The sequence below is a fragment of the Musa acuminata genome, chromosome BXJ3-4, assembly GCF_036884655.1.
Source record: "Musa acuminata AAA Group cultivar baxijiao chromosome BXJ3-4, Cavendish_Baxijiao_AAA, whole genome shotgun sequence".
Classification (NCBI taxonomy): Eukaryota; Viridiplantae; Streptophyta; class Magnoliopsida; order Zingiberales; family Musaceae; genus Musa; species Musa acuminata.
The window spans coordinates 44,202,807-44,212,995 of record NC_088352.1 but is presented as its reverse complement, the minus strand read 5'-3'; the positions used below and the strand labels follow the sequence as shown (position 1 = coordinate 44,212,995).

Sequence of the window (10,189 nt, the reverse complement as noted above, 5' to 3'; positions counted from 1 at the left end):
TGTCCAGTGTCAAATATTTACTGAAAGGTGATCTTTCTGGGAAGAACAGTTTGACTTTTCATTTACCGTGATTGGTTTCCCTCAGTAAGTCATATTTTGCACCATTACTCAGTCAAGCAGATTGCTGCAGATCCACTGTTTACCACAAAGGATTTTCTCCAGATTAAGTTACAGCCTTTTTCTACCCTTCAGCTGTGACTGAGACAGTCATAGTACCACAATCCAAATGCATTTGTTCTTTTTTCCCTGGAGAAAAATAAGCTTTTCTGATGTCTGAACTATAACTGGAAACCAACATTTGCTGCACTGTTTGTGGAGGAACAATTCAAGTGGATTACTGCATCCTAGACTGATGACAGATAAACATCCTTCAAAATATGATGAAACATGTCATGCAACATCAAGCAGGACAGCTAAATTCTTCTGGATGACTCTGTTGCAGAATTGCAGGAGAATGTCTGCCAAAGAAGTTTATTGCTCGGAAGACAAATGAAGCTGAAAGTTCCATGAATGGAAATGCCCCACCACAGCTGGCTGAATAAGATCATCATAAGCCAATTGAATACACCTTCGTTTGACCAATGGCTTGTCTTTTGGATGAAGTTTCTGTGTAACGATGCAAAACAAGATGAGATAGTATCCCTGCTGATGGCAGAAATGGATTCCAGTAAACTCCACCTGGATCATCATCTGGATCAAACTTTTGTTCTGTAACCCCTTTTTCTTTTCCCATAGGCTGGCATCAATATGACTCGGATGAAATCCAAGAGTAGAAGATTGGAAATGAAGTCACAACATTCAGCAAATGCTTCAAAAACTAGAAACAATTATTTAACCCAGAAAAATCTCATCTTTACTCAATTCTCAGTTTTTGGCAACAAAAAGATACAATTTTTGCACAAACCCTCCAATCCCCGACTTGTACAAAGCCAAGAAATCAAAACAAGGAGCAGCTCGGATCCGAGGACGCCGCCGTCGACCTCAGAGGTCTCTGAGAATGGGGAGGAGGTAGAGGAGGGAAGCAACGAAGGAAACGAAGCCGGCGATCTCGGAGGGGGTAACGGCGGCATCCGCGGCAGAGGCGCGCTCCTTGCCCCGCCACCGCCTCGTGAGGAGGTAGAAGGAAGCGAAGAGCAGCACGACGAAGACCCTCGTCGTGTACCGGTTCCGCCGGGGTCGTTCTCCTGCAGCTCGGTCGTCCGGCCCTCTTCCTCCGCTGCCGCTGCCGGCGCCCGCATCCATGGGAAACGCCTGCTTCAGTTGACGACGGAGTACGGGCTCGATCTGATCTGATGCTAACAATGGCGGAAAGTCTTCTCATATGCTGTGGGCTCAACGGATTACGGCTTTAAATGGGCCGTTGACATATAAATATATTATGGTGTTCAAGTAACTCTATATTTGATCACATATATTATTCATTTATATTAATAAAATGTATGCTTAAGATTTATTTCAAATTTACAAATCAGGTCAGGTTATAATTAATATCAAATTAAAACCATGTTTGTTCATAATTTAAAATTAAAATGCTAATTATATTTTCAACTCATATTGACAAATGTGAAGTTACGAACCAAATCAATAATATTCGAGTTTTTTTCCCTTAATATGGTTGAGGAATTGACATAGGTTGAATTTAACAAGATGGAACACATGATCATATGCAAACTTTACAATGGCATATATGTATACTATTCATATTTGAATTGCAAATTATTTTGACTAATTAATTGACTTAACGCCTGGCCATATGTGGGACCCCATCGACACATCGGATGGTGAACTTTGGGGTGTGGCAAGGTGGTGGGTGTTGGCCGGAAGCAGACCTACGAGTTTGGGGGCAATTGGGTAAATTAATCTTCTTTGGAAGTGCTACGAAGCGGTTACCGCAGCCTAACTCGTCGGAGATGCTGGCCTCGATCCCTCCTCCGAGTTTGGCCGCTCCTCTTCTCTTGTCCCTCGGAATCATCCCCTCCACAGACCGCTGAAGAGTAAGCAAAGAGAGGAGAGGAGTGGGAAGTCTTGGATACTGTTTCCATATCGTCGACACGCGGTAGGTGGAGGTTGGTGGGTGTGGGCCGTCGCATTTTCCTCCGCACCTCGCTTCGGTGAACAGCGCTCGTCAAAGATCTCAAAATATCTTTAAAAAATCTATCTTCTCTCTATCTTGTTGTATTGATCGTGATATGGACGAACACGTGGCTTTGGATTGCGATGTTCCAAATTTTGTGGGGTTTGGGCCTGCTTACATTTTTCCCCTTTTTCCACTGTCGGCGCCGAACACCCTCGCCCCCCCCTTAATCCGTTTCTGAGCGTTTGGGCTTGTGGATTGGTGGGGCTGCTTCCTTGCATATGAAGCAAATTCTTCATCTGGTTTGTATCCCTTCTCCCTTCTTTTTCTCTTTTTCTTTGGTAGATGCGTCCTACGAGTTCTTTATGAATTGGACCGTTGACTACTCTGGATTCGTATGTTTCAACACCATGATCATGATCGTCGGATGTTTTTGTGCTAGTTCTGCGCTCATCTTCTGTAAAAATCTGATCTTGCTGCACTTGTGCAATAATTTTTGGTTTATTTCTGTGGGATTTGCTATATGTATTAATTGTTTGTTCATAGGTTCTTCAAGCAACTGAGGATTGCTCGAAAGGTGAGAGATTCTTTTTGAATAGGTTGGAGGAATGGCAGGGAAAGGAACTACTGTTGCTAAGAACTACTTTGTGCTGAACACCGGAGATAAGATTCCTGCCATCGGGATCGGAACATGGCAATACGGAGGCGACCTCTGTGTGGAAGCTGTGGCGACTGCGTTGACGGTCGGGTACCGCCACATCGACTGCGCCCATCTCTATGGGAACGAGGTCGAGGTGGGGAAGGCGCTGGCCGTGGCTTTCAAGGGTGGAATCAAGAGGGACGATTTGTTCTTGACCTCAAAACTGTATTGTGCGACTAATTCGCATAAGAGGGTCGAGAATTCTGTGAGAGTTTCGTTGAAGAGCCTGGGGGTCTCCTACTTGGATCTGTATCTTGTGCATTGGCCTGAGTGTTCGGCTTTCGGGGATGCCACTGATCCTTCATGGAAATCGGCAAGTGAGTATCGTCAGTTCTCACAACGGTTAAAGCCGACATGGGAGGCCATGGAAGGTCTTGTGCGGACCGGGCTTGTTCGTGCCATTGGTGTTAGCAATTTTGACATTCACCAGATCAGAGAATTGCTCCAATTTGCAAAAATTGTTCCAGCAGTCAATCAGGTTTGGTTGATGATTCTTTAATTATATTTAATGTTTATTTTATGTCTGTCAAAAAAGAATATAGTCCTTCCGAAGATAAATCATCAGAAGTCTCTTTATATGTAACTATATTAATTGATCTGCACTTTACTAACTGGAGCCTTTCATGTTTAGATTTTGGATGATGTGAAATGGGTTTTAACGAGTAGTGTTATTTTGGGTATACTTCCCTTTGACTCCTAATCAAAGGATGGATTGACCATGTTATACTCTCTCTTTTTTTTTTCTTTCTTCATGATTACTAGAGGAGATGAGTCATCTAACCTATATTCTTAGTTGATACTCAAGAATTTTATGTTAGTAGGTGCACTGAGGTCACTGTTGTTCTATGCTTTTCTTGAGCTTTTTGTTTTTCCTGAATCTGTGTCTATCATTTAAATAAGCTGTCTCTCAAACTTTTTGTGATGTTAACCATGTAAATTGAATACTGAGGGTGAGGCATAGTATCTTATAGCTATCTGCATGAATTTTGATCTAAGATCTCATGATTCAATTATGTAAGTATAGTCCGATTGCCAAGATTATATCAAGTCGTTACAGAATGTCATTGGTAGAGTAGGACCGATAGGAATACAGTTGAGTTTACAATGAAAATTGGATGGAAACTGATGATTTGAGGGACTTAATGTGTCTCCAGGATCTGTGTGTTGGAGATAGTTGATGATCTAAGATGATCATTAAAAATTGGATGCAATGGTTAACGATGAGCAATAATGAAGCGGACTGCTAGAGCTCATCCCAATTCACTTGGATGATACAACTTTTTTCTTTTTTCAATTTAAAGGTGGATGTGAACAACTGCCTATTTGCATGAGCTACTAAAGAGCTTTCCCTATTCTTTGCAAGTTTTGTATTTATATCTGATTGTACAATAAATTGTAGGTGGAGTTGCATCCATTCTGGAGGCAGGATGAACTAGTGAAATTCTGTCGAGAGAAATGCATCCATGTATCTGCTCATACTCCACTCGGAGTACCCACCTCTCGAGTGGTTCCAATGACCAGTCCCGGTCTTTCTGACAGTGGATCAGAGGATGAATCTGGAACTCCTAGAATAACATTCCGAAGGTCAAGATCAGTGCATGGACCAATGATGCAACTTTCTGTCGTTGCAGATATTGCAGAACAACATAACAAGACACCAGAGCAGGCAAGTTTGAAAAAAAGTACTTAATTTCGATTTTGGGCTTTAGTATTTAATCATTTGGGTCCTATTTACAGCTGTTAATTTCCAAATAACTTTGTATTATATAACTCTGCGATACTTGATGGATGATTTGATCAATGTGTCAAAGAGGAACGAACAAAAATTCTTGGTACTAAGTTAACTTGCAATTCAGACAACAAGGTAATTTAACCATTAGCTTCTCCACTTAGCTCCGTCAGGTAGATTACTTTGAGTATTATTGCAAGTCCACTTCCTTAACTTCACGTGTATATTTAATTGGTTTAGTGTAAGGATTTCTTGTCATCTCGGACATGATCAAGTGTGAGGTAAAATAAATCTGCAGCATAGTTATCATCCATCAAATCGGGATCATGTTTGATGCTGTGGCATCATTCTGCATCTATTTCACCTTTGTCTTCAGGTTTGTGCATCTCTTCTTGATGGATTTTCTTCTCAACTTCCTAATAGGTCATTCTGAGGTGGGGACTACAGCGAGGAACCAGTGTCCTGCCATGCAGCCTAAATTCTGACAGGATCAGGGAAAACATAGACATCTTCAATTGGTCACTGACAGATGAGGAATGGAATAGGATGAACGGGATTGAACCACAGGTATGTCTTTTCGGAAACGGGCCTGTGAACACATCCGAAACTGGCTTTGTTCCAGCAACTGGTCCTCTTCAGGCCGTGCATGAGATTGAAGATGACACTGAGTAATTCTAAAGGCTTCTATTCATCCAGTCTCAGATACTGTAATCTCTTATTTGAGAAGGCAGCGAATTTGGCACAGCTTTCTGCACACATGTTATATTTGGCACAGCTTTCTGCACACATGTTATGTCTGTCCATGAATCAATCCGTTCAACAGACAAATATCATTTTGTAACTTTGTTTGTTGTTAGCGTAAATTAAGGAAATTACATCATATTGTTGTGGATCTCAATTTCACTATTTAATGTAACAGGTGGACCCCAACACACACACACACATACATATATATATATATATATATATATATATATATACATCATAAAAAAAGCATAATATAATAATACACTTCAGTAGCAAACGGTAATAGTTCGCGGGCCATTCCTCTGCAGCAACCCTTGTAACATCACCCTCTTCTTGTGCTCCATCGAGGCGCCATTGGCTTCCGCCTGAGAAATTGCAGGGTCGTCAACCACGGCCGTCATCGTCCTCGGAAGGGGCGGCAGATACGAGCAGGAGAAGAGGCAAATCGCAGCGGTTACAGGGCCGGAAAGAAGCATTACGGCCATCGTCAGTGCCATGACACATAAGCCGACACACGGCCCAACCACAGCGGCTCGGTCCGGGTCACCGGATTTACTTGCCATAAGCCTGGACCGGTCTTGAGGCTTCCGACGTAATTGGGCCGGTTTGTTGCTCGTGTGAAGATTTGGATGCTTGGATTCGCGGCTGCGTCGCTGCAATAAACATGAAATGAACGGTTGGTGATCATCTGGAATTCTATCTTTAGTTTGAATCCTAATGTGGATCCAATTCATGATATATTCATAGACTTGTGTGCTTAAGCCCTTTCTAAGCTTACGAGTGGATCGGATCGGATCGGATCTTCGAAGAGTTACGGATCATGATCCGAGTCATCATCAGATGGGCTCGGATGGTGGCCATCGAAGGGCTATGCTTTAAGATTCCCGCAGCCCACGTACATGCGCTGCGGTCTCTTCTTCCATCACCTGCGGCAAGCTCCGACCCCGGCCTTAGCGGCCGCGACCGGAGCACCAAGGTTGAAATCGTCGTCTTCTTGTGAGGTCGTGACCAAAAGAACCACGGAAAGAGCCTCCACTCGGTGCAATCGAGAGTGATACTACTACAGAAACGAAGGAAAACGAAGCCAACATGAGTTAGTTACATGGCAAACCTTGGGACAAGACTTAGAGAAGAGACTGTCTCGATCAGCGGCGGCGGCCGGAGCATCGACGGCTAGACTCGTCTTCTTTCTCGCCCTCTTCTTTTGAGGTTGTGACCAGGAGAACCATGGAGCGAGCTTGTGTCCGGAGCAGGCACACAGGGACTGCTGCTTCGGGACATCGGACTGCTCCGACACCGGAGAGCCTTGAAAGCAAGGGAGGCAAGACAGGGACGGCCTCTTCCTGCGTTCAACTCTGGACATTCTTTTAGAAGGGAATGCAATCTTGTAGTCTGAAGCTGTGTTCGATTAAGCTTATATCCATGGGAACCATAGGAATGCTTGTTATCTATCTACTTCTACTGCTCTTCTAATATCAAGCCCCTGTGATCTCATTGAGGGCATCAATCTGAGAGAGATCGCAAGGAAACTTAGACGAGAAGTGCTTCCCACACATCTCACCTTGAAGTCTTTGGGCCTGGCTGGAGAATAATGATTCTTTTTGTTATTAGTCTCAGCCTCATTTTGCATGATAATTGATTCAGCTTATAATATGCACCAAACATTGAATCGAAAAAGAGAATAATAACATTATGTTCTTCTGATTACCGCTTATTTTGCTTTGATCATATTCAAGTATTCATTTAGAGAGGGAAGAATTGTGGTAAGTGGACGCCAATTAACTCTGACGAGTGCAACAAAGAAGTGCTCGGCCACTATGCTGAGCTGACTTGAGGTTGGCCAACCTGCAAGCTATTACATATCTGTAGTGTGTGTAATCTTCCAAAATCGACTCCATATTGAAGTACACAATCTAAATGTTCAGCAGCAACTAAGAGATCAGCATTAGAAACATCTTCATGGCAATCAGTGATACTCTCCAAGATATCAAATCTTGTGAGGAACTTATGTCTTTAGAAAATGAAACATGATAGCTAAATATTTAGCCAACTTCATTAAAGCTCAGAATAAAATTATTTTTAACATTATAAAAATTCAGACATATTTTATTTTTTTTATACAAGAAATATATATATATATTTTTCCCCACCGTAACCCGACCACGACCCAAGTGGTGCTAGTCTTTAGGTTAGCGCGATTAGATTATATATGGGTTAAGTTGGATGGGATTACACAAATTATACTCGGTTAAAGGGCATTTAAAAAGGTTGAAGTATAAAAATTAATCCTAAATATAAGGTTTTGTTGGGCTCAAGTAGTCGCTTATCGAGCTCGATCCCTATTAGATCCACTTTGGATTGACTCGATCGTCAAAATTGATCCACGATTGGATCGAATCGTCGAACTCGACCCGTTGCTGTCCTATAAATAAGTTTAATCATTGCATATATTTACACTTGAAAATCCATTGGATCTAAAATGTCAACTATCAATGATTTTTTGGTTCTCCACCACAACAAAATCTCCCTCTTTAGTCCGTGTAGGTTATATCGTACATAGATAGATTGATCAAGCAACCACATTTATTTGGGTCCAAAGATTTGCATATCCTACGGTGCCCCAACTAAAACACTTTTGGGACCGTCAACGAAGAGCACATCAATAAATACTTAGTCGTCACCACGTTACAACTATCCGTGCACATTTCATGAATGATAATCTAACTAGTATGTTAGTTATATTTCATGAATGCGAATATAAAAGAGCAATTAGTAATGATGGAGAAGAATAATTGCAACCTAAATGTAGTTGATCATTTATGTTGGTCAATGCAAATCGTGGCTAATTGTATGGCTGCGTGTTCTTGCTTGCACATTCGTTTTAGCCTATTCATGTCATATTTATTCGGATGGAGCTTCAGTTCTAACTACTACAACTAAGTCGACGATGATCGCGACGACAATTAGGTTTAGCTACATGGACCAGTCCTTGCAAAAATAACTCTATGATAAGATCCAAAATAATGCATGTGATCGATCGAGCGAGCTCGTAAGATGTGGACTTTCAACCTTGGCTCATGACCTATAAAAATTAGCATCAAACTAAGTCCACTATCGATCTTATTATGATTTGTTTGAAGAATTCAAAAGAGATAGACATCAACCAAACGAGTTAATTGCGACGTGACACGAAAAATATGAAGAGAAGGATGGCTCGGTGAGTGGTATACGGATGTACCTACCTTTACTTAATGGTGCTTGTCACTACTAAGTTGCACACTCTCAACAACTTGATGTATCCTCTTTAAATTCTCTAAGCACCACCCAAAAAATGCCATTATGTTTGTGGTGTGAAACATGAAGCTAAGAATAATGTAGTCTTTATTTTACGCTTGAAGAATAACATCTTGTATTCTTTCTATTTGACACGAGTAGATGTAGTAGCAGTAAATTGTGAAGTTAATGTGGAAAAGGAAAGAACGCAACACACCACGAAATTAGGTTGAATTGTCGAGAGATACAAAAGTAATGACATAAACGTAGACGTGGGTGGCGTGTTTTGTGTTCGTTAGTAGTCGAAGTCAGCACTGCCAAATGCATTTATTACGTAGCCTTTGTGTACTTCATGTGAATTAACTTCTGTTCCCAACTGCCCAACTACTTCTTTGCCATGGTTATCATTAAGGAACAGTTTCGTTGAAAACAAAGATAGGATTAATTATAATTTTTTATAATTAATTATTTTTAACAATTTGATTTTTTATATTTTTTTAAAAAATAGAATCCTTATACTTATAAGAGTAAAATATTTAATCTCATTTCTTCTCATGTTGTCGATTCTATTGACGAAAATATCATACGTACTCATTGGTAAATCAAAATGAAGCAAAGTCAACGTATGCTCAATGGTAAATTATACGATATTTTTGTCAACAAATTCGATAAGGAGAAACATAGTTAAATGTTTTACTTTCATAAGTATAAATATCCGAATGTAATTTTTGAAATTATAAGGATTGAAATACTAAGGGTAGATAATATATAATTAACCCCACAAATATAACATTAGAGAGAGAAAGAGAAAGCAATATATTCATAAAATGTTTGATTTTTTTTCTCGATTCTTATTATTTGATTAGTGTTTTTCTTTTGATATTAAGTTATTTAAGAATCGGTATTGAATATAAAAGGTTTGACTCTTTTGATTTTCCAAAAGGAATTCACTAATACCATTAAAAATATGATATTTGTAATCATAAGAAAAGTGAATGTTTCTTGTTGATTATCTCTCAATAAGTCAATTATTTTCTTAAGATGCTGCAATTAATGGTATAAGAAGTGTATTAATTATAAGATCATCGGACACTTTTTCTTGTATTTATATATGCATATTGTCACTGTACAAAACAATCCATGCGGATCACAGGGGCAGATATAAATTACATATAATGGATATAATAAATGTATGATGGGGTCACCAAATCCAACCTTTCATCATCTCTTAACCCGCCATAAAACTATACAATCAAGCCAAATTCATCAAACATGTTCATATATCTCTCAAAAGTTAATTGGCATCCAAACTCAAGTATGAAAAAGATAAAAAAATACTAATAGAGTTAGAAAAAAATGGATGATAAATCACATAATAATAGTGAAGCTAAGCGCATGATAAAGGTGGATAGGGTTCTATGCATTCACAATTATCACAGCTTATCACATCCAACACTACCAACAGTGACTTAGAGACCAACTCCCCGTTTACCACATAGCCATAGTTATCAGAGATGAGGGGTTTGCTTGAGCAGAAGATGAACATTATTAGAGAGCTTTATTTGATGTGAGATGCCTCACTCATCATCACATTTTTTCTTTCAGATAAATAAGTATAATTAGTTATTTGTTAATTCAGAAAGTTCACAATCATCGATGGATTTAA

The 10,189-nt window shown here is 40.0% G+C and overlaps 1 protein-coding gene across 2 annotated transcripts; it reads left to right on the top strand.

The window, feature by feature from the left end:
* Positions 1 to 1,939: 1,939 nt before the first annotated feature.
* Positions 1,940 to 5,383, top strand: LOC135635146 (NADPH-dependent aldo-keto reductase, chloroplastic-like). 2 transcript variants are annotated; one of them, XM_065146026.1, is made up of 4 exons: positions 1,940 to 2,376; positions 2,621 to 3,252; positions 4,174 to 4,440; positions 4,927 to 5,383. In XM_065146026.1, the coding sequence occupies exons 2-4, from the start codon at positions 2,683 to 2,685 to the stop codon at positions 5,173 to 5,175; spliced, it is 1,086 nt and encodes a 361-aa protein (XP_065002098.1). In that variant the 5' UTR covers positions 1,940 to 2,376; positions 2,621 to 2,682; the 3' UTR covers positions 5,176 to 5,383. The 2 variants fall into 2 exon arrangements, with proteins under 2 accessions (XP_065002098.1, XP_065002099.1); XM_065146027.1 differs by lacking the exon at positions 1,940 to 2,376 and adding an exon at positions 2,383 to 2,533.
* The last annotated feature ends 4,806 nt before the right edge of the window (positions 5,384 to 10,189 follow it).

Excerpts from the sequence above, each read along its gene's own strand:
- LOC135635146 (XM_065146026.1), top strand. The coding sequence starts at position 2,683 with ATGGCAGGGAAAGGAACTACTGTTGCTAAGAACTACTTTGTGCTGAAC. Across the intron at positions 3,253-4,173 it reads TTGTTCCAGCAGTCAATCAG|GTGGAGTTGCATCCATTCTG; the intron begins GTTTGGTTGATG and ends AATAAATTGTAG. Across the intron at positions 4,441-4,926 it reads ATAACAAGACACCAGAGCAG|GTCATTCTGAGGTGGGGACT; the intron begins GCAAGTTTGAAA and ends ACTTCCTAATAG.